The following is a 25107-nucleotide window of genomic DNA, read 5'->3' on the forward strand; positions in this document are numbered from 1 at the left end:
TTTGCCCTGTGTCTTCCACTGTAAATGATTTGCCCTGTGTCTTCCACTGTAAATGATTTGCCCTGTGTCTTCCACTGTAAATGATTTGCCCTGTGTCTTCCACTGTAAATGATTTGCCCTGTGTCTTCCACTGTAAATGATTTGCCCTGTGTCTTCCACTGTACATGATTTGCCCTGTGTCTTCCACTGTACATGATTTGCCCTGTGTCTTCCACTGCAAATGATTTGCCCTGTGTCTTCCACAGAGCGGTGACATGGCGCAGTGGAGTGCGGTGTGTAACCAGGTGATCAACAAACCCCTGCTGGTCTGGCCGCACTTTCTGCAGCCGCTTTTCCTTGACAGGGTCAAGGTCAGTCGAGTGTTCACACAGTGTAGCTACTTCGTCTGTTCGGAGATCTCCATGGATCTCTGAAAGTTAGGTGTGAAGAGTGAGGGGTTCTTACAGCAAAGGTTAGCTTGCAGTCTGTGATACTTGTAGAAAATGAATGAATAAATCAATCTTCCTCTTCTTCTTGTTCTTCTTCTTCTTCTTCGTTCATGGGCTGGAACTCCCACGTACACGGAAGGCCAACAACTTTACACTGGGCTGTTTGGCGCTTGGGATAAATAAATAGATAGAGAACAACATATCATTCAAGCTTGTTTGTAAACAACACCCACTTGTTGGTTAAGCATTTGTCAGTGATGTATAAGAATATAAAATGGCCAGTCCTCATGGCTAACAGTGTTCAACCAATCAACTTGTTGCACATTTGTAATGAGTCAGCCAAGGACTGATTGATATGGTGATGAGTCAGCCAAACGACCATTTGTCTGCTGATCAAATCTCGACCCGAGTTGAACATGTGAAAGACATGAGGCAGAGTTGTGTTTGAAGATCTGCTTGTTGTTCTCTCAGGTGTTGGGAAGCATTTAGACCGCTTACTTCCCTTTTTATATGCCGGAGTTGAGTAGTCTTCACCATATGTACAGGCATTGATCCAGTTCCAGCTGGACAGCATGGCAGAGGTCACCACCCGCAGCATCTCCAAGGTCATGATGGAGCTGGCCTCCGACCTTAACGACAGGTAGGGCTTTCTGATCCATACTTCAAGTCAAGGGTGTCAGTATCATGTTATGACTAACCAAACAAAGTGGACTTGACGTCCTTGTAGATGGGTGTCATGGGTCACTGGGTGTCAGTATCATTTTATGACTAACCAAACAAAGTGGACTTGACATCCTTGTAGATGGGTGTCATGGGTCACTGGGTGTCAGTATCATTTTATGACTAACCAAACAAAGTTGTCACGTTTCATAGATAAATGAAGATTATTATGAACGGTCAATTACTGCTAACTGACTAACCACACCACGATCCACTCTCGCAGTCACACAAAAAAGATAGAATCAACAACAAATATGAATTTCAGACGCCTGTTTATATACGATCTCGCCACCTCCCTCAATACTTCACTTCAAGAGTTGTTTTACGTCCAAGACGTAAAAAGAGTAACTGACAAAAGTGCCAGTTAAAGTTTATTAAATAATAATAACATGCTGAACTCGTGTAAGATAAGGAAAAGTAGCTGTTGTGCAAAAAGCACTGGTTTATGCAGGTGTCACACCCCCACGTTCAATCAATATGAAGCTTATATAGCGCGTATTCCGTGGGTACAGTTCTAAGCGCTTGTCACCACTCAAATATAATCATCGATACGCAAGATGACTTAGTGGTGAAAGGCGCAATGACATGGTACACTTAACTTTCTGCCACGAAGTGGGCGACCCGTGAATAGTCTATCTCCACAACTGCTCCGCTGACTGTAGTGCCGGTTGGCGCGGAGCGAAGCAGCGAACAGTGGAGAAATCAGGCGCCTCACTTAGACGCTGAAGGTAACGGGTGGTCCTGTAGGTGACGTCACTGCCTGCCGGTAGATCCCTGCAGACCATGACAGCCTCTCCGGTTACCCCAGCACTCCCCGTAAATGACCATAAATGGTAAGATACAATAGGAATAGGCAGAAAGCTGCAACAGAAAGCATCGGTGCACTAAACATGCCACGCAACCCTTCACACTCCACCTTTAAACATGTCACCTTCACATATTTCATAGAGCACGTGGACCTGCACAAACGAACTTTTAAAACAACAAATCAGCTATTTTCCCTCCTTCTCTCCATATCTGCAAAAACCATATACAGATTATACTTTTAGCGCCACAAAAGAGCATATTATGCGCTATCCTGGAGTGAACAACAGAGAGTATTCCATCCCACAAACATTGACTCGTCAACAGCGTTTAATAACAATTTATTACCTCAAACAGCTTATGAATGTGTAGCTCTCCTTAAACGAAACCGCTTCCGTGTATGGCCTATCGTCCGTCGGCGAATTTGTAGCCAAAACCCTCGTACTAAGCCTTCTCCGTACTGCACTGATGAAAGAAGCGCGTCGACCTAATCAGTCTTCCAACGCGTTGAAATCCTTCAAATCTCAGTCGAGTAATACTTGACGACCTCGTCGTCAAAAATCTTGTGCCGACAAGGCGGTCAATTCTTTGTTGTTTTAAGAGCCCTCCTGTACAACGCAGAGCAGGCACGTTGACATAAAATATCACCACGTGTTGAAAGCCATCAACTCCTAAACGAGAACCCACGACCTTGTCGCGTCAAAGCATATGCCTAATGGGCAGTCACATCGTGTCTCCCCTAGCTGCTCAAAAACATCACGTGACTCCAGCAACCAATCAGCTATCGTCAAAAGTATAGCGCAATTTACCTTGACTTGCCAAGCCAGCAGAATTTATCAGGTGAAAACCCTGTACACAATATTACACCTCACACCCAGCCCAGGCGTGGAGTTAAAACGAGATTCTCGTGCTTTTCTAGTCAGCACAAAACCATTTAACAGTTGCGATAAGCACAGGCGCTTTGCATGCAATTTCGGAAAGGCACCCTTCAGAGAGTTTCTTCCTCAATCAATGTCACAAAACCGTGACAAAAGTGGACTTGACATCCTTGTAGATGGGTGTCATGGGTCACTGGGTGTCAGTATCATGTTATGACTAACCAAACAAAGTGGACTTGACATCCTTGTGGATGGGTGTCATGGGTCACTGGGTGTCAGTATCATGTTATGACTAACCAAACAAAGTGGACTTGACATCCTTGTGGATGGGTGTCATGGGTCACTGGGTGTCAGTATCATGTTATGACTAACCAAACAAAGTGGACTTGACATCCTTGTGGATGGGTGTCATGGGTCACTGGGTGTCAGTATCATGTTATGACTAACCAAACAAAGTGGACTTGACATCCTTGTAGATGGGTGTCATGGGTCACTGGGTGTCAGTATCATGTTATGACTAACCAAACAAAGTGGACTTGACATCCTTGTGGATGGGTGCCTGTGTCATGGGTCACTGGGTGTCAGTATCATGTTATGACTAACCAAACAAAGTGGACTTGACATCCTTGTGGATGGGTGTCATGGGTCACTGGGTGTCAGTATCATGTTATGACTAACCAAACAAAGTGGACTTGACGTCCTTGTAGATGGGTGTCATGGGTCACTGGGTGTCAGTATCATGTTATGACTAACCAAACAAAGTGGACTTGACATCCTTGTAGATGGGTGTCATGGGTCACTGGGTGTCAGTATCATGTTATGACTAACCAAACAAAGTGGACTTGACATCCTTGTAGATGGGTGTCATGGGTCACTGGGTGTCAGTATCATGTTATGACTAACCAAACAAAGTGGACTTGACATCCTTGTGGATGGGTGTCATGGGTCACTGGGTGTCAGTATCATGTTATGACTAACCAAACAAAGTGGACTTGACATCCTTGTGGATGGGTGCCTGTGTCATGGGTCACTGGGTGTCAGTATCATGTTATGACTAACCAAACAAAGTGGACTTGACATCCTTGTAGATGGGTGTCATGGGTCACTGGGTGTCAGTATCATGTTATGACTAACCAAACAAAGTGGACTTGACATCCTTGTAGATGGGTGTCATGGGTCACTGGGTGTCAGTATCATGTTATGACTAACCAAACAAAGTGGACTTGACATCCTTGTAGATGGGTGTCATGGGTCACTGGGTGTCAGTATCATGTTATGACTAACCAAACAAAGTGGACTTGACGTCCTTGTAGATGGGTGTCATGGGTCACTGGGTGTCAGTATCATGTTATGACTAACCAAACAAAGTGGACTTGACGTCCTTGTAGATGGGTGTCATGGGTCACTGGGTGTCAGTATCATGTTATGACTAACCAAACAAAGTGGACTTGACGTCCTTGTGGATGGGTGTCATGGGTCACTGGGTGTCAGTATCATGTTATGACTAATCAAACAAAGTGGACTTGACGTCCTTGTGGATGGGTGCCTGTGTCATGGGTCACTGGGTGTCAGTATCATATATGACTAACCAAACAATGTGGACTTGACGTCTTGTGGATGCGATGCAAAAAGCTCTTGATGTTTTGAGTGTTTATTGCGATGTTTGGGGCCTTAATATAAATGTTGACAAAACAAAAGTGGTGATTTTTTCCCGAGGTAAAGCAAGAAATGTACCCAGTTTTGTGTTTTGTGGAAATGAAGTTTGTGTCGTATGGGATTATGTTTATCTTGGTATATTGTTTAATTATAATAATAAATTTCAGAAAGCACAACAAAGACAATGTATTTTGTCAAATAGGGCAATGCTTGCACCATTGAGAAAGTAAGTTGAATTTACCACTGGATATGCAGTTAGAGTTATTTGAAAAGTGTGTATGTCCAATATCATTATATGCATGGCTGTGAGGTTTGGGGACATGAAAAACTTGACTTAGTATCAAAATTCAGTTGCGCTATTTAAAAATGATTTTAAGAGTGAATAAGTCTACCCCATCGTGTATGGTTTTTGGAGAGTTAGGACAGTATCCAATTAAATTAGAAGCCCAATGTAGATTATTGGTGCATTGGTATCGGTTGATGCTTGATCTATAAAATGGTACTTCAAAGATTTCTTGTCTGATGTTAAAGTTATATTTGAATTTATTTCAGATTTCACATATAAAGCTGCCTTGGCTGTTTTATGTTTTTTCATTATTAAACCAGTTAGGGTTTTCAGATTTGTGGTTTGCCCAGCCGTTTACAGTAAATGTCTTCAAGAGCCTTGTAAAACAAAGACTGCGAGACCAATATTTGCAATGCTGGAAAAGTGAATCTGCCAACAATATAAGATGTTTGGTGGCTTGTTGACAGACCAGCTTTTTTGTTGGTCCAAGGGGACCATATCGTCTTTTGTTTTATCTTTATCGACCAAGGCCGAAGGCCGCGGTTGATAGATATGAGACAAAAGGCGATATGCTCCCCGAGGACCAACAACAAAATGCTGGTCTGACGACAAGCCACCAAACATCGTTTTTGTCATCATTTTGGTTGTGCAACAAAATGCACAATAACCCACAGGGAGACGAATTTTTAGAATCCAACTCCGGGCCACAAAGCATCGTCACAGTAGCTCGAGATAACACGTCAACCTTGTATGTGACGTCAAACGTAGCTTGTTGACGCTATTCTTCCAGTTTGAAAATGTACAGAGCTGCGATCATACCTGTGAGTTCAGTAAGTGTTGAGCATATTTCTTTTCTTTTTAAGTGTTTATGACTTTTCGTTGTGGATTTTGCGATTACAGAGATAAGTTGCAAATTGACCATGAGTCGCCGCGGTAATTATCAACATTGATTGGGTCTTTGAGAGTGAATGCTTACAATCGTTGTCCTCGGAAACACAAATCCAAAGCTGCGATGGTTCCACACATCAAACAATCAGCCTGATTGGCTTTTACTTTGACAATCCACGTTTCACCTGAAAGCTCAAACCCATTCACCACCTCGATTTATTGCATGGGGAACATGAGATTTATTTCCCAGGTGTTTGTGAATGAAAACTCGTGAAAATGATGACAATAGCGTTTGTTATAATTATTGTTTGTATAAGAATGAGTTTTGCTTAGAACAATATTTAATGTGTTTGACTGGGTCCCTGAGAGAAAAATTATTAAAATTTAGGTTAAGTAATCATAAGCTACCTATTCACCAGGAACGTTTTTTTAATATCCCAAGGGATGAAAGAGTGTGTAAGCTGTGTGGAAGTGGTGAGATAGGAGATGAATTCCACTTTTTGTTTAATTGTCAATATGAGAGTGTCGTGAAAGAACGAAAGAAGTATATTAGAAATTATTTTCAACATCATGCAAATGTTATAAAATATAATGCTTTAATGAATGTAAAATCAAAAAATAAGTTGGTTAAGTTGGCTAAGTTTGTTAGTGTTATTATGAGTTATTTTCGCTAGATGATTTACGTGTTTCGTTGTGTTTTGTTGTGGTTCTTACTCTGTTGGTTCTGTCTGTTTGGTTTTTTGTTTAGTTTGTTTTTTCTCTTTGTGAGGTAGAGCTCTAGTTGATGAAGATGTGGTTTCTTTTTGTTAGTGTGTTATGTTTTTCTTTTGGTGTTTAATTAGATACACTGTTTGCTGTGCCTGCGTGCACTCTCATTGTGCGTGTGACTTAATTGTGTATTTGTGTTTGCTTAAATGCCCTATATGGGCCTAAAGCCGAAATAAAACCTTGAACCTTGAACCTTGAACCTTGAACCTTGAACCTTGAACCTTGGGTGCCTGTGAGGATGCACAATCCTCTTTTTTGAGTTCAAGGTTTGAAATATATTTTATGTTGAAAAAACCCTGGTAATTTTCCTCATTTTGATAAGGATGGTAAAATCTTGAGTCTTGTTGGTGTCTGAAAAAGGTTTACTTGAATATTATGTGTTTCTACAGTGTGTTTCCAAAGTGGTGTGCCGCGTAAAAAACACAAGTTGCGTTTATACCAAGTTCAGTGTTGTGTTTGTGTCCCCTACAGCTCCATGGTGCATGAAGTGGATCTAGGTCAGTTCCTGTGGTCAGAGGCAGTGGGTGATGTCCAGATGAGCTGCGTGTGGCAACCAGCAGCCAGCAGACCCGTGGCTCAGAGCGGGGGACTGGTCTTCAAGGCACGAGCCTTCACGCCAGCTGTTCAGAGGTCAGTCAAGTGGCCCTGTTATAGGTCAGTGATTGGTTGTTAGAGGACGTTAACTCATTCGAGGCGCAGCTAAATTTCCCCTGTGTTCCCTGCCAACGCGCGATTTAGAGCCATTTTGAAAAAAATATTAAAAATCAACAACACAAGATAACCTTACATACCTTATGTTTTTGCAAAGTTTGAAACTTACTCTTTTAGAAAATATATGAAACATTTGAAAGTACATACCTTTTGTTGTCTTCATATCCACGCAAAATATCCAATTTGAAGCAAAACAAAAAAACTTTCTACGTCATGGGTTCATCATACACAATGTCATGATCGACACTTGCATTGCCCGAATCATCACCCAAATGATCGTCCATTGGCACAAAATCGTCACCAGAATCTAAAATATCATCTCCACTATCATCATCACTGAGGTCAAGATCAGAACCGTACTGAATAACACGTTCTAGCACTCTTTTCAAGTTACTACGTCTCAGCAGAACGATCCGCCATCTTGGAAAAGTCAAAACACGTGGGTCGCACACCGTCAACAAAATTTTTATTAATCCCAACAATTTAAGGGAAGGAACTGTTTACAGTGAATGGTACCACTGTAGACAGATAGAAGTTCATTGCAGGGGTTGTTTCCCTTGGTCAGCAGGACCGTTTACACCGTTAAAAATTCGTGATATCCGTCGGAACTCAAGTGCCGGCACGCAGCCAACGCTAAACACAGATGTCGGAATTCCAGTTCCGACGCGCCTCGAATGAGTTAAACTCATGGACTGGGTGGCCGAGTGGTAACGTACTTGCGCTCGGAAGCGAGAGGTTGCGAGTTCGACCCTGGGTCAGGGCGTTAGCAATTTTCTCCCCCCTTTCCTAACCTAGGTGGAGGGTTCAAGTGCTAGTCTTTCGGATGAGACGAAAAACCGAGGTCCCTTCGTGTACACTACATTGGGGTGTGCACGTTAAAGATCCCACGATTGACAAAAGGGTCTTTCCTGGCAAAATTGTATGGGCATAGATAAAAATGTCCACCAAAATACCCGTGTGACTTGGAATAATAGGCGGTGAAAAGTAGGATATGCGCCGAAATGGCTGCGATCTGCTGGCCGATGTGAATGCGTGATGTATTGTGTAAAACAAATTCCATCTCACACGGCATAAATAAATCCCTGCGCCTTGAATATGTGCGCGATATAAATTGCATAAAATAAAATAAAAAATAAATAAATAAAAAATACCCACGGAATACGCGCGATATAAGCCTCATATTGATTGATTGATTGAACTAGTTAGTCAACTTACATGGGTTGCATTGGCTGGATGTTAGTTTGACTTACCACCTTTAGGTCACTTCATTCATTCTTGGCCCCAACACTGTAATAGTCAGACATGTTGCCCTCCATGTTGCCTGCAACTTGCAATCACGCCTCACTGACAAAGAAAGAAGCATATTGCTGTCTCATGTTGGAGGCACTGCCAGAGGAATACGTAGAGGTTACACACTGAGTCTCAGTGGATACAAAACAATGGTCCCAGTTAGCCGATACTGAAAAATGCAAGCTTCATTTGATCGTTCAAAACTTTTCAGTCACTAAAAAGAAGTCCTCAAAAACTATTGCTGATCAACTAATGAACAATGTCAGATTCTGACTGGTTGCTAGGTGAATAACCTTTTGTTGTTGGGTGATTATCGTGAATATACACCCCTTCTCGTTTACAGATTGAAAGAAGCAGCAGGTGGAATAAGTAACGACTAAACTCTGCCTGTATGTCCACAGCCTGTGTCAGAGTATGGACGGCAAGCTGCGGTCACTGCTGGAGGACAACCAGTCCTACCTCACGCCCCCCAAGGATGCTGCACTGGCCGTTGCCATGGAGACCGGACCCTTTGACCGCTACGCCAGCACGGCCGACATCCTGCTCTTCTGTCAGGTGGCCTGCTCCAAGGCTGTCACAGAGTACGTACACTATAAGTTCCTCCGAGCGCGGTCGAGGTGAATAATGACTGTGGAGATCTGTGTCAAATATCCTATTTTGGTCAATAATACAAATAACATTGATGTATTGGTCCATTGTAGTGGCAACTTTTTTGGGCCCCCAAAATGTAAGGGACAGACACATTTTTGACTCACATGCGAAGCAAAAGTGAGTCTATGTACTCACCCGAGTCGTCCGTCCGTCCGTCCGTCCGTCCGTCCGAAAAACTTTAACGTTGGATATTTCTTGGACACTATTCAGTCTATCAGTACCAAATTTGGCAAGATGGTGTATGATGACAAGGCCCCAAAAAACATACATAGCATCTTGACCTTGCTTCAAGGTCATGGTCGCAGGGGCCATAAATGTTGCCTAAAAAACAGCTATTTTTCACATTTTTCCCATTTTCTCTGAAGTTTTTGAGATTCAATACCTCACCTATATATGATATATAGGGCAAAGTAAGCCCCATCTTTTGATACCAGTTTGGTTTACCTTGCTTCAAGGTCAAGGTCACAGGAGCTCTTCAAAGTTGGATTGTATACATATTTTGAAGTGACCTTGACCCTGAACTATGGAAGATAACTGTTTCAAACTTAAAAATTATGTGGGGCACATGTTATGCTTTCATCATGAGACACATTTGGTCACATATGATCAAGGTCAAGGTCACTTTGACCCTTATGAAATGTGACCAAAATAAGGTAGTGAACCACTAAAAGTGACCATATCTCATGGTAGAAAGAGCCAATAAGCACCATTGTACTTCCTATGTCTTGAATTAACAGCTTTGTGTTGCATGACCTTGGATGACCTTGACCTTGGGTCAAGGTCACATGTATTTTGGTAGGAAAAATGTGTAAAGCATGTGAGTCGTATGGGCTTTGCCCTTCTTGTTTACGATTGAACGCATACAGGAATATTTTGTTGTGTCTGCCAACCATCTGAGTATGAGATTTGATAGCATCTGACATCACATAGCTCAAAAAAGAAAATTCCCATGTTCAAATGATTATTAATTGTTTCAGCATTGTGGACTACATGAAGGAACAGGTGGCGCTGTGGGAAAAGTCGCTGAAGGAAATCCCTGACCTTGACACGCAGGCCAGCACCGAGCACAAGTCAGTTCACCGCACTCTTTCTACCTTTCTTTTTCTGTGTCCCCCCCCCCCACCCTTCCCCACCCACCCCATCTCTTGATTGGTTGGTTGGCTGCTTGATTGATTGGTCAGTCCGTGGGGTTGCTTCTTTTTGCTTCAGTTCTATGGATGTTATTTGGTTGGTAGTTATTGTGGGGTGAGGGGGTGAGGGAAGAGAGAGACAGAGTTTGTGTGTATGTTGACTGTTGTAAATATTGCGAATCTTAAAAAGCTTTTGGTTAGAGAGTGTCTACAGTCAATGTGCAAACCCGCACCATCTTGGTGTTGTGATTGGCATCTTGTTGTTCTGCTTTCAGAATCTTGTTGGTGGCACGCACATGTTCAGCGCTGTGTGAGCTCACTCCGCATCTACAGAAGTGCATCATGGGAGTGACTGAGCATCAGCGACATGACATGTCGGGGTGAGTTTGATTATTGTTGAGCGTTCAGTGAAACACGCATTGCACAGATCTTTCACAGACATACAAACTTTAACTGGAGACATTGTTTGTAATGATTCAATTGGCTAGGGGTTATATGTTTTAATGTCTGTCATTCTAATAGACAAACTCGGGAAATAACTCTTGTCGGGATTGTATGGGTGGTGCAAGAGTGAATGCTCTTGCTTTCATTGAGGCAAACTTTCCACAGGTGCTCGTGGTCGCCTTTTTTCAGACACACCCCTCGCTAGTGACTGGCATATAATGTTGTGTGTTAAAGTTTGCCTCAATAAGAGTGAGAGTATTCTCTCCTTCAGGCCAAACAAAAATATATGTTGGTTTAGGGTAACCCGACCGACACTATTTTTTCCTGCCAACCCTAAAACTATTTTTTTATTTCTCAAAAAAAAACTCAGCTTTTGGCAAATTTTGCGAACCATACCGAGACTAAGGGAAGTAACCTCCTTTAAAATCGACTAAATTAAAAAAATTTTTTTTTTTAAAAAAAAAGCCGACCTATCAATTCTATTTTTGTTTTGGTCACGTTACCCTAAACCAATATATATTTTTGTTTGGCCGTATAACCTATACAAACCTAACAGAGTTATTTGTGAACATCGTCTAGTTATCATGCTGTGTCTGTGTATGTGTGTTTGTGGAAAGGGCAAGTCATTAAGATCAATCCTTGGATCAGTCGACACTTCTTTCTTTCTTTCTTTCTTTCTTTCTTTCTTTCTTTCTTTCTTTGTATTCTTTCTTTTCTTATTTATGCACTTACATAGTTATCCCAGCGAAGCTGGAGGTATCCCGTGAACGCTATACTGTAATCGATTTGAGAAATGTGCACACCGAATAATACATGATAAAGAAGGATTCGTTGTGCCCGGCTACGTGCTACAGTTGGATATGGAAGTTCACCAAAAATGGGGACCATACTAACAAAAATACGGTGGGTAAAATAGGCGCCCCCATTTTTTCAGCAAACGCCACCCCAGGCCGCTTTGGACGGGTAGAAATTCCGTAGTTTCCAAGTCTATGGATAAAGCTTGCGTAAGAAGAATACGTCACGGTCGAAAGTCTTTGACGTCAATTAATGCATCATGACGTCATGCCTCCCTGTAGTCTTTCTCTCTCGCGCAGTGTGTGTGTTTGTGTTCATTTTGTGCACATGTGTTAGTGTTACTGTGTGTGTGTGTGTGTGTGTGTGTGTGTGTGTGTGTGTGTGTGTGTGTGTGTGTGTGTGTGTGTGCGCGCACGCGTGCATGAGTCTGTACTCGTATGTGTGTGGTGTGTGTGTATTTGTGTGTGTGTGTGCGTGCGCACGCGTGCATGAGTCTGTACTCGTGTGTGTGTAAGTGTGTGTGTGTGCATAAGTGTATGTGTGTGCGTGTATGTGTGTTTGTTTGTAAAGGTGTGCATGTCCGTCTGTCCATATGTGCGTATGGGTGTGTGTTTTGTGTGTATGAAGTTTTTTGTTAGAGAGTGAGTGAGTGCGTGTGAGTGAGTGTGTGTATGTGTGTCACAGTGTGTGTGACTTGGTGTGTGTGTGTGTGTGTGTGTGTGTGTGTGTGTTTGAGAGAGAGAGTGTGTGTGTGTGTGTGTGTGTGTGTGTGTGTGAATGTGTGTGCATGAGTTTGTGTGTATGTTTGTGTGTGTATGAGTGTGTATATGTGTTTGTTTGTAAAGGTGTGTGTGTCCGACTGTCTATGTGCGTATTTGTTTGTTTGTTTGCTCAACGCCCAGCCGACCACGAAGGGCTATATCAGGGCGGTGCTGCTTCGACATATAACGTGCGCCTCACACAAGACAGAAGTCGCAGCACAGGCTTCATGTCTCACCCAGTCACATTATTCTGACACCGGACCAACCAGTCCTAGCACTAACCCCATAATGCCAGACGCCAGGCGGAGCAGCCACTAGATTGCCAATTTTAAAGTCTTAGGTATGACCCGGCCGGGGTTCGAACCCACGACCTCCCGATCACGGGGCGGACGCCTTACCACTAGGCCAACCGTGCCGGTCTATGTGCGTATAAGTGTGTGTTATGTGTGTATGAGATTTGTGTCAGTCAATGTGTGTGTGTGTGTGTGTGTGTGTGTGTGTGTGCGTGCGTATGTACAGTGTGTGTGTGTGTGTGTGTGTGTGTGGGTGTTTGTTTGTTTGTTTGCTTAACGCCCAGCCTTCCACGAAGGGCCATATCAGGGCGGTGCTGCTTTGACATATAACGTGCGCCACACACAAGACAGAAGTCGCAGCACAGGCTTCATGTCTCACCCAGTCACATTATTCTGACACTGGACCAACCGGAGTGTGTGTGTGTGTGTGTGAATGTGTGTGTGCATGAGTTTGTGTGTATGTTTGTGTGTGTATGAGTGTGTATATGTGTTTGTTTGTAAAGGTGTGTGTGTCCGTCTGTCTATGTGCGTATTTGTTTGTTTGTTTCCATAATTATCAGGGCGGTGCTGCTTTGAGATATAACGTGCGCCACACAAAAGGCAGAAGTTGCAGCACAGGCTTCATGTCTCACACAGTCACATTATTCTGACACCGGACCAACCAGTCCTAGCATGCACTAACCCCATAATGCCAGCCGCCAGGCGGAGCACCCACTAGATTGCCAATTTTAAAGTCAAACAAACAAACCCGGCCTGGGTTCTAACCCACGACCTCCCGATCACGGGGCGGACGCCTTACCACTAGGCCAACCGTGTATGTGCGTATGTGTGTGTGTATTGTGTGTATGAGATTTGTGTGAGTCAATGTGTGTGTGTGTGTGTGTCTGTGGGTGTGTGCGTGCGTACATGCGTGCGTATGTACATGTGTGTGTGTGTGTGTGTGTGTTTGTGTGGGTGTGTGTCTGTTTGTATAAGAGATAAAGAGAGAGAGAGAGAGAGAGAGAGAGAGAGAGAGAGAGAGAGAGAGGGGTTTGTCTTTCGCTGGGGTATGCAGTGCCTTGGCGTTGCACATCTACTTAATTTATTTATTTGTATAACTATTTATTCATTTATTGTGTATTACCAGTTTATCGTTTTTTGGTTTCCTGATTTTGTCTGTCTGTTTTTGAATTCCCAATATACATGCATGTGTGTCAGTCACCAGTGTGATTTGTCTTCCAGTCGCAAGACTCGGAGCCAGCAGAAAGCACAGGACGCCCCGGAGTGGCAGGCCGTCTTGACCAAGCTTGACCAGTGTCGCACCAAGTCTCACAGGTCTGTGGTCAATAACACTGTTATGTAGCATCTTGACCAGTGTCGCACCAAGTCTTACAGGTCTGTGGTCAATAACACTGTTATGTAGCATCTTGACCAGTGTCGCACCAAGTCTTACAGGTCTGTGGTCAATAACACTGTTATGTAGCATCTTGACCAGTGTTGCACCAAGTCTTACAGGTCTGTGGTCAATAACACTGTTATGTAGCATCTTGACCAGTGTCGCACCAAGTCTCACAGGTCTGTGGTCAATAACACTGTTATGTAGCATCTTGACCAGTGTCGCACCAAGTCTTACAGGTCTGTGGTCAATAACACTGTTATGTAGCATCTTGACCAGTGTTGCACCAAGTCTTACAGGTCTGTGGTCAATAACACTGTTATGTAGCATCTTGACCAGTGTTGCACCAAGTCTTACAGGTCTGTGGTCACTTGTACTCGTTCATTGTGTGACCTGCTGACACAGTAGTCCCCCTTTCATGGCAGCTGCTCTGCATTTACAGAGTTGTCTGCCTGTCTTGAGCGTGAGCTATTTATAATAGCTATGCGTTTCTGGTACGTCGGTAGACAGCACAACCCGTGAGATGTGGAGTAGCTGTTAGTGATGGGGTCTGGCTGTTGTGGTCACCTGGTATGCTCTTGCAAACTTTTGCGTTCACATAGCAGTTTTTATAAGCCTATTTATATAGCCCCAAATCACTCCTGTTTGACTGTTTAATTCTAGAGTTTCGTGCAGTAGGTAACAATTGTTTCAATGTTTCAATAGCATCTTGCTGCTTCACAGTAACAGTACTTTGTTCACCTCCAACAGGAAATTAAATGTGAAGCTAAATCACTATATAAAATATATTCATTACAAGACCAATCTGTGAATAATTACTAATGAAAAGTGGATGTGCAAGTGGCGTGATTTCTACTTTCAGGATCTGGGTGGATCACACGGTGTCCCAAATCACGACTGTCTTCACTGAGTACGTCACTGACACTCGCTACCACACCATCATAGAGAAAGCTACGGTAAGTTAGTCCTACATGTATTCTTGTCAGTGCACATGAGAGAGATACTGTGTGTGTGTGTGTGTGTGTGTGTGTGTGTGTGTGTGTGTGTGTGTGTGTGTGTGTGTGTGTGTGAAAGAAAGTACTTTCTATTCAACCTGAGACCTCTGTGGAGAATGCTTTAATGATCATTTCTTGGCTATTTTCTATACATGAGAAATACCGGTCTCTTGGTTGTACAGTGGAACCTGCCCCAGCAACCAACTCTGGATAACAATCAGCCCAAACAATCACAGTCCATTTGTTTGTATATAATTGACCTTTCCATGGCAACCACCTGTCTGTAGCGACCACGTCTGTCTGGTCCCTTGGCTGGTGGTTGCAGACAAGTTTGACTGTAGGTGAACTTTGCATGACTTGCACACTGTGTGTACTGCAATGCGTTGTGTGTCGTGTCAGAGATGGGAGGAAACAGAGATCATGGAGGAGACAGAGGAGGGGAGGAAACTGTCCTCAAAGATACAAGTGCCCATGCAGGTAATGTTGTTCAGCGTATCCCCCGCCCCCCCCCCCCCCCCCCCCCCCCCCCGCAACACACTCACACGCACACACGCACACACACACACACACACACACACACACACACACACACAAACACACACACAGCCAGGCTTGAGATGTTTTCGCCACTTGGCAGATTTTACAGCATGTGTAAAGCTCCAGGGGTCATTGTTAAGATCACCACATGGCATCAATTTACATCTGGATTTTTCATTAGGGGAGGGGAAAAGGACCTTCCTTATCACCTGTATTCCCTGTGTTCCTTGTCAAAAGGCAATATCTTGGGTTTTGAGTACAATGACAATTTGTACAACACACATTTTGTTTGCATGTTGTTTATTTGTGGAACAAGTTTGCAGTACTATGTCCAAATATTTCTTATTAAGATGTGCGTCTTAAACGGTTAACAGGCAGGTGGAGGCGTTGAAGAAACTTTCTGTTTTAATATACTAATTTTAATTGACAATAAAGTGTTGTTATTGTTTTTATTGTTATTGCATATGTTAATGTAGGTGGCTGCAAGTAAAACTGTCATCTTATTCCTCATCAAAGTTACAACCGTCATCGTAGGTCAGCTCAGTTACAACCGTCATCGTAGGTCAGCTCAGTTACAACCGTCATCGTAGGTCAGCTCAGTTACAACAGATAAACTTGATTACACAAATCTAGCCCAGACAACACACTTAATGGATGCAAGTTTTGAAACAGAAATAGCTGAATGTTGTTGTGACTGTTTTGGGCTATGTTTGATTTCAGGCTTCGTGGTACGTGCTTGTAACCTTGTTCTAGATTTGTCAAAGATTCAACAAAGTTGGTTTGTTTGATTTCAGGCTTCGTGGTACGTGCATGCAACCTTGTTCCAGATTTGTCAAAGATTCAACAAAGTTGGTGCGCATGCTTTCCCAAGGTGAGTGGATAGAATTAAATGACCATTTCACATTGTCTTCAAACTGTCTATTTTGTATTGCACATAAAAAACCCACTTCTAAACAACTCTTTAAAGTAGGAACCTGTGTGTTTCTTTGCCTGAGTCTACGCGTTTTAAATTAATATCTTCCACACATGTGTGTTTATGTGCATGTGTAGTCTGTCTGTAGATTTGGTTTTCTTTTACTTTGTATTTGTAGTCTGTTGCAAAGGTACCCTTGTATCAGTTGTCCTGGTTAACATAAGATATATGAGAACTTTATCTTGTCTGAGAAATGTGGATTGTTTGTGTACACTTACTATAGAATCACTTGTATTTATCACATCCCTCTCTGTCCAAGGTCTGTGGTGAAAGACGTCTTGACGCAAGTGTTGCAAGGCATGCTGGGAGCGTACGAAAGTCTTCTGGCCAGTCGAGGGAAGGGGGCCAAGAGTTGTGTGCCCCTGAGTCAACAGGAGGCGCTGCAGTGTGTGTTGAACGTCAAGTACATGGTGCACATGATTCCCTGGAGAGACGACACAGAGGTAAGAGGTTTATCATGGCTGCTTGCAGAGGTGAGAGGTTTACTATGGCTGCTTGCTGAAAAACAAGGATATACAGGTTTGAGATAATTAAAACAGACAAGGGCATGAGTTGGTTTTGAAGTGTTTCAAGCCTTACCTTAGTTTGTGTCAACATGCCTGTGTGTGTGAGTGATTCCAGGCTAGCAAGATGTCTGTGTCAGTCTGTCTGTGTGTGTGTTTGTTTGTACGTCTGTTTGTTTGTGTGCGTGTCAGTCTGTGTGTGTCAGTCTGTGTGTGTGTTTGTGTGTGTGTGTGTGTGTGTGTGTGACAACTGCTAACAAGGACGGTGTGATTCCAGGCCAGCAAGACGTGCCAGAGACGGGGCCAGGCCATTGTGGAAAGTCTGGAGGGTCACGTCGACCCCTTTGACCTTGACGTCTTCTCGCCCTACATCCAGTCCAACATCATGAAGGCCACGCAGCGCAGTGCTGTGAGTAACTGACCGCTGGCTGGTACAGTGGAAGGGGGCCAAGAGTTGTGTGCCCCTGAGTCAACATGAGAAAAAAATGGGGGGCCCGGGTAGCTCAGGTGGTAGAGCACTGGACTTGTGATCGAAAGGTCGCTGGTTCGAATCCGGGCCGGGACGGACACAGGTCAACCTTATGTGCAGACCCAGAGACGGTATCCATCTCCCACCACAGTGGCACGTAAACGACCTCGGTCATTCTGCCATAAGTGCAGATGGCTGATACCACCTAAACATGCATACACTTGTGTATCTCATGTAAAGTCGGGTTAAAACCCGGGAACATGCCCCTAATGGCTTTGCCGTGAGGGCGTAAAACTTGAATTTCATCACGAGAAAAAAACGGTCTTAAGAAGGAGAGTCCAGTCTTAAAAGCCAGGTAAATTTGCAGAGGTTATGAACAGAAAGCTGAGACAACAGTGTCTTGAAGTGGAGGGTTCCACAGTCTGTGGTGTCGAGCGGTTTACAGTGTCGGGGGACAAGGCGTGTTTAGAAAGTTGAAACAGCTAAAGTGTTTGCAGGTGTAGTGAGTGAATAAGCTCTTGCATGCCTGGAGTGTTTAGTGTGGACTGCTTTGGTTTATTTTGGTGTTCATGTAAAGTATAGAATTATGTTGAAAAGATTCCGATACACAGAGATAGACGTGCATAAAAAAGAAACAAACGTAACTCTGTGGCCAGGTTAGTGGATTCACAATTCATCTCCCCGATACATTTAGATGCCCGTTAGGATGTTAAACTTTGCTTGGTCTTGACGGTAGTTACAGTAGATATGGTGTCAGGTCTATGTCCGATTTGATTCCAAATGGTAAAAGAAATCTCCCACCTTTTCCCTTTTGACTCTAGAATACTGTGTTTCATAATACTGAAATTCCAAGTTGTGATGACGCAATTTTTCAAAAGTACATGTTTTTTCCCAGTAATTTGTTGTCAGTGTACATTAATAATGTGTAGTACGTGTATTTGTTTAAAGACAGTCTTCTGTACATATTTCTATTGTTTTTGTTTTTCCCTATCTATTTTGCCCCCATGCGAATGGCTGAATATATATGATAAGAGTAGTCCCTCTCGGAGCGAGGGCTGGTTGAAAAAAAGCTCGTTTTGTATGCTTATGCCACAACCCTTGGAAATAAAGATGTTGTCTTGTGTCAGGTGTTACTGGGAGCGCTGTCCATGTCGGACCGTCACGCCATGCTGAGTTCCGGTCGGCCGACCATGGGTGGGCAGGAGCAGCACAACGTGTTGCCGTTGACGACCTGCACGGCTCGTTTCCCCCTGCTGCCCCTGGGGTCCCAGCCCAGTCGATCCAGTCTACAGCAGACAGTGCTGGCACAGACCATCAGCAGAGTGAGTACTGGAACCCCCCTTTAAAAACTTGTAAAATGTAAGGGGTCTTATTATTTTTACTGTAGTGGATCTGTATTGTTTCAAGCATGCAGCACCTTTCTGGGATGTAAAACGTTTTCATGATATTTCAGAGCGATCTCTTTTTCTTCCTCAGCTGCTCTTTGCGTGTGAGTGTGTGTGTGTGTATATGGGGGGTGGGAGGATGTACAGCCCTGTGTCTTTTTGTCTGACACTCTGCCGTCGAGGAAGAGAGATATGATATGGTTGTCATGTATGTATATGACTAAGTGCCAAAAGGTGCGCACGAAAAGCGGACAAAGGGGCTAAAAAATAAAAGTTGACAAACACGACTGATATTGTGATTTTTGTTAAGACAACAGATGCTGGAACCCAATTACGAAAAGAAAAGATAAATTTACCCAAATGATTTTACAAATAACGATAATTTTGTTCGTTATATCATTCAAAACGGCACTGAGTCATAGCATTAAGGTTATCTCGCACGTTTTTAAAGCTAGGGCTTTGAAACTTGGCACACAACCAAAGTATAATGACCTCCAGGTATGGTGCACATCACATTAAACAACATTGAATTTCAAGGTCACAGCGAGGTTAAATTTCCTTTGCAAACTGGAAAATTGTCGTTGTCACGTCTTACATGTTTTAATACTAGATCAGTTAGACTTCACATACTTCACATACTTTCAGCATTTTTATAAAACCTCATTAAAAGTGACCTGCTGGTTAATCTTTGTCAAAGTTCAAGGTCACAGCGGGGTCACATCTGGTCCAAATGTGGAATATTTTCAATTTATTCAGCGCGTTTATAGCACGAGCTTTGAAAATACACACAGTTCTAGTGTATAATGTTCACACACGATTAAAGTCTGGTTGAAAAAGTCAAGGTCACAGCAGGGTCGCGTTGAGGTCAAACATATACATTTTTCAATGAGGTTTTCTCATATGTTTTTGAAGCTAGGGCCTTGAAACTTGGCACACTACGCAAGTTAAATTAAACCTCATCAAATTCCAAGGTCACAGTAAGGTTAAAGATCCTTTAAGGATATTTTCTAAAAAAGGTGACCGCCTGGTTAATGTTTGTCAAATTTCAATGTCAGAGCAGTGCCATCTAGCTTAAACTTTGAAAAATTGTCAATTTCTTCAACTAGTTTTATAGTGTTTGAAGTCATTCACACATGATGAAAGTCTGGTTGATAAAATCAAACGTCAAGGTCGCAGCGGGGTCGCATTGAAGTCAGACACATACAATTGTCATTTTCACGAACGCCTTTTAAGCAACACCTTTGAAACTTCACACATTCCAAAGTTTTGATGTTGTTTGGTTATAATCAAAGTGTGGTCAATTTCCATGATTGAGAGCATTCAGAGGGGTCAAGTTGAGGTCACACAAAAAGTGATAATCTTTATAAGACTCACGTTTGCTGCTATTGCTCACTTGACATTGGTGAAAGTGCTTATTTTATAATTGTTGATCTTGATGTTTTGACTAATTAATATTACCAGGATCAACCATACCAGATTTCAAAGTCCAGAAGTTGTCAAACCTCAAACCTGTTGGAAGTTTCAAAGATTTAAGCATCAACAAATTTCTATTTGATTTGACCTTAAATAACAGATTTGACCTTAAATCTTAAAACAGATCAACCAGACTTTGGTTTTATATAAATTGAAGTTCAATACAATTTCCTTTTTTTTTCACCCACGCGAGATCCTGCTATGACCTTCACATTTCTCAAGGATCAACCTTGAATTCTCCATGTTGAACAATCATTAAGCAAAAGCGTTGTTTGAAGTTTGAAGGTTCTAGCTTCAAAAATCTCTGAAAAAATATGTTTCATCCGTTTTCTGAACCACATGTGACCCAGCCGTGACCTTGAAATCTGACAAGGGTCAACAAGACTTTTACCATGCATGGGGGCGATTAAACCCCAAATGTGTGTGAAGTTTCAAGGTTTCAACTTAAAAAACGTCTGAGAAAAATATACATTTTCCTTTTTGGACAATGTGTTGCACGCAAGACAACACGACAAACGCTCGTGTTATCATTCTTTTACTTTAAGGTCGACTTGCGTGCCCGCTCTTTCGCTAATCTCAATTAAAATTCATCTTGGAAGTTCGGTTTTATTACGCTTTTAATTAAGAAGATTAAACTAAGACAACAAATAGTTAGTTTTACCCATTAAACTCGATAAGGTAGTGACATTTTATGTTGAACGCAAGATGGTGTCGCACGCAAGATCTGAAAAGATGTTGACGACATAATTTCAACACTTGATAGCGCATTCGTGGTTCGTGATTTCTTCACAAATTTTGAACACAGAATGTGTCACGTGGTTCCGTAGATGAAGTAGATCTTTGTACATGTAAATTTTGTTTTTAAAAGAAAATAACCGTTAATTACCGAACATTTTGTCGCACGCAAGATATGACGAAATTTTCAAATCGTTTTCAAAAATGCTGTTCAAAAGTTCTGCAGTCTTTGCTGGATTACTTGAAAGACAGCAGTTTGATACACCCTTATCGCTTGACGTGTCGACATCAATTCCAGAGTTTTTGAAAAAGAAATTTAGTAAATATCTGCGATTGAAAAATGTATGCCGTGATGACGACACATCTTGCGTGCGACACCTTAAAATTCAGTTATCGAAAAAAAAAGATTCTCTCGAGATTTAGATTTGACGTTTGGTCTCGTCTGTAAAGCGATGTTTCAGGCATTCAATCAAACTAAATGCAATTCATTTGTGCTTCTTGTTATTTTTCTGTGGCATATTCAAAACACGAGGTATCACGATGTCCTTTTTCAGATGGCCGGTTTTGGCGTTATTTTTGACTTTAAACAAAGATAACTTCACAACCGTTCAAGTCAGACACACGAAATTATGTCCACTATCTCTTCGCACATTCATCCACACACACACCAATTTTCAGCAGACACACGTTTTTAGAAACATTTTTATTGTAAAACAAAGTCGTCTTCTGTTCTGTGAGCACCTTTTGGCACTTAGTCATATGTGTATACATCTTTAGATGATTTTGATCATAAAATCCTGTCTGTAACACTAACTGATAATTTGCATCCTTCATTTCACCACAGTCTTCCTTTGACATATTCTTTGACATGATCATTGACATGTTCCTTTACATGTTCCTTTACATATTTTACATGTTCCTCAGGCATGGGAATTGTCCGCCGAAAGGCAAATTTCCGCCGATTTTATTTTTTATTCCTCCGAAAAAGCAAAAGTGTCCGCCAAAAAAATAAATGGAGGAGGAAAAAATGGTTCTAAAAACTGAATTTAATGGCAAACTTGGAGCTTAGATGACACCAAATTGCACCATTTGGGTTCTTTGGAGAGAAAAAAATTCCGGGGGGCATGCCCCCGAACCCCCCTAGCAGGGCTAGGCGCTTCGCGCCGTCGACTTTGCCATTACTTACAAATTTTCAGCCTTTTTTACTTTTTTTAATTCCCATGGCTGGTTCCTTGACATGACCCTGTACACTTCCCCAGTATGATGATGTTGACGTGTGTGATGTTTCAGTCGCTAGACGCGGGGGGAGCGTCGTCCCTGACCTCAGCGGTGGAGGCCACCCTCCCCTCCATCTCCTCCCAGAGCGACCTGTCCGCCTCTTTCTACGACAAACTGGATCGCCTCGGCAGCATGGGCTCTCGGCTCTTCTCTAACATGGGCGGCAAGTCATGAACAGTGAGAGTCGTGAACAGTGAGAGTCGTGAAGAGTGAGAGCGCTGTGGCTCTTTGCTTGTCACTGAGGGCTCAATCCTTGAGGCCGTGTTTTCACTGAGTGGTGTGAATCTTACCCTTCAAGGCCCACTCCGCCTCGTGAAAACAGTACGCCTCACTGTTTGAGATCTTGTCAGGCTGTTACATGGGATAAGACCAGCCATTTTTGACTCACATGCGAAGCAAAAGTGAGTCTATGTACTCACCCGAGTTGTCCGTCCGTCCGTCCATCCGTCCCAGCGTCCGTCCGTCCGTCCGGAAAACTTTAACGTTGGATATTTCTTGGACACTATTCAGTCTATCAGTACCAAATTTGGCAAGATGGTGTATGATGACAAGGCCCCAAAAAACATACATAGCATCTTGACCTTGCTTCAAGGTCAACGTCGCAGGGGCCATAAATGTTGTCTAAAAAACAGCTATTTTTCACATTTTTCCCATTTTCTCTGAAGTTTTTGAGATTTAATACCTCACCTATATATGATATATAGGGCAAAGTAAGCCCCATCTTTTGATACCAGTTTGGTTTACCTTGCTTCAAGGTCAAGGTCACAGGAGCTCTTCAAAGTTGGATTGTATACATATTTTGAAGTGACCTTGACCCTGAACTATGGAAGATAACTGTTTCAAACTTAAAAATTATGTGGGGCACATGTTATGCTTTCATCATGAGATACATTTGGTCACATATGATCAAGGTCAAGGTCACTTTGACCCTTATGAAATGTGACCAAAATAAGGTAGTGAACCACTAAAATTGACCATATCTCATGGTAGAAAGAGCCAATAAGCACCATTGTACTTCCTATGTCTTGAATTAACAGCTTTGTGTTGCATGACCTTGGATGACCTTGACCTTGGGTCAAGGTCACATGTATTTTGGTAGGAAAAATGTGTAAAGCAGTTCTTAGTGTATGATGTCATTGCTAGGTTTAGCTGAAGGTCAAGGTCATGTAAAGGTCAAGCATGTGAGTCGTATGGGCTTTGCCCTTCTTGTTGGTATGTGAGAAAGTGGAGGGATGGTCTGTTTTCATGTTAAAGCCTGGCCACGTCAGAGACAGTGAGGCTAACTGATTACGCAAGGCAGAGTGAGCTTTTAACCGGAAGCTATTGCAGTTTCAATTGACATGGACTTGAAAAGAAAGGACTATTCTAATCTGTTTCAATTGTCTGATGTTGTTGGGTGGCATAGGGGGGCTACATAAGATTAATGCAGAGGAACTTACACTTGGTGATAACTTATTATATGTTACATTATCTTACGTTTTTCAGCTCATTGAGATTGTGTAAGGTGTTGCACATTGGGATGACTTTTTATTGATGTTACTCTTGTCAATTGTGTGTGTGTACATGCAGCTGCTGGTATATATGACTGTGTTTGAGAGGAAACAAAACTGAGGGGAGAGTGAGAGAGAGAGGGAAAGAGAGAGAGAGAGAGAGAGAGGGGGAAAGAGAGAGAGAGAGAGAGAGAGAGAGAGAGAGAGAGAGGGGGAAAGAGAGAGAGAGCGCAAACACAGGTATTTGGATTGTAGTATGCGTTTATTTATGAAGTGGAGTTTCAATATTTCTATGCCCTCATTTGCCTGCTTTCAGTGGACCAGTAGAATCACACGGAAACATGTATGGAATGAGGATGGAGTGTCGTTTTCCATGCGGGTATGAATGAGGGACAGAGAGAGACTTGTGAAATAGTTTGTGTATACAGCTGATTCTATTTCCTGTGAAAGTTGTGATAAAAGACGACTGATACGCAACAGTAGAGCAGTAACTTGTTATATTAAAGCCCCACTACGCCTCGTGAGGACAGTCCCCTCACCGTCTCAGATCTGGTCAGGCTGTTACATGGGATAAGACCATCCCTCCAGTTGGTCACATACCAACATTCAACTGCTTGCTGTGGTGAATTGGAATATTTTGATGAATGAATGTCCGAAAAAGGCACCAGTGTGAAATTAATTGTGAATAATATATCACTCTGCACAGAGAGTAGCCAGGCTGTTCATGTTTGGTATGTGACCAAGTGGAGCATGCCTGACCAGATCTGAGACGGTGAGGCAAACTTTTTGGCTAGGTGGAATGGGTCTTCAACCATTTGCACTGTGCAGCACAGCACATACCAACAAGTGTATTTCCTTTTGTCCATTTTTTTCCTGCCTCTTTTATTTCCAGTGGAAACTTTTCTTATTTGTTATGCTGGTGTTACGTGTATTGTAACCTTTTCAAGTTGAACAGTAATCTTGGAAAATTAATGGTTCATACATTTTGGTTCAGATTTTTGCAAAATGGAAGCATATTGTAACCAAATATTTTGTATGATTGTGTCTATAATAGTGTACATATCATGGTTGTCAATACAATGTGCATAAATGTGGGAAGAACTGTTCAATATAAACAAAATGGCAAGAACTTTATCTTGTGTCTGTGTTTTGTGTATGTGTGTGGTGGTATGTGTGTGTGGTGGTATGTGTGTGGTGGTATGTGTGTGGTGGTATGTGTGTGGTGGTATGTGTGTGGTGGTATGTGTGTGGTGGTATGTGTGTGGTGGTATGTGTGTGGTGGTATGTGTGTGGTGGTATGTGTGTGGTGGTATGTGTGTGGTGGTATGTGTGTGGTGGTATGTGTGTGGTGGTATGTGTGTGGTGGTATGTGTGTGGTGGTATGTGTGTGG

The 25107-nt window shown here is 42.6% G+C and overlaps 1 protein-coding gene across 2 annotated transcripts in view; it reads left to right on the plus strand.

The window, feature by feature from the left end:
- The window catches only part of LOC138949880 (conserved oligomeric Golgi complex subunit 1-like), a 46545-nt gene extending 21697 nt beyond the window's left edge, over positions 1-24848 (plus strand). For both annotated transcript variants that reach the window (XM_070321667.1, XM_070321671.1), the window contains exons 15-28: positions 246-350; positions 974-1068; positions 6900-7058; positions 8831-9010; positions 10058-10150; positions 10486-10590; positions 13725-13817; positions 14741-14834; positions 15273-15350; positions 16205-16281; positions 16643-16826; positions 17164-17295; positions 18483-18677; positions 22239-24848. In XM_070321667.1, the coding sequence (XP_070177768.1) occupies positions 246-350; positions 974-1068; positions 6900-7058; positions 8831-9010; positions 10058-10150; positions 10486-10590; positions 13725-13817; positions 14741-14834; positions 15273-15350; positions 16205-16281; positions 16643-16826; positions 17164-17295; positions 18483-18677; positions 22239-22400 (1752 nt within the window). In that variant the 3' untranslated portion in view covers positions 22401-24848. The remainder of the gene's footprint in view (positions 1-245; positions 351-973; positions 1069-6899; positions 7059-8830; positions 9011-10057; positions 10151-10485; positions 10591-13724; positions 13818-14740; positions 14835-15272; positions 15351-16204; positions 16282-16642; positions 16827-17163; positions 17296-18482; positions 18678-22238) is intronic.
- The last annotated feature ends 259 nt before the right edge of the window (positions 24849-25107 follow it).

The sequence above is a fragment of the Littorina saxatilis genome, linkage group LG1 (genome assembly GCF_037325665.1).
Source record: "Littorina saxatilis isolate snail1 linkage group LG1, US_GU_Lsax_2.0, whole genome shotgun sequence".
Lineage (NCBI taxonomy): Eukaryota > Metazoa > Mollusca > Gastropoda > Littorinimorpha > Littorinidae > Littorina > Littorina saxatilis.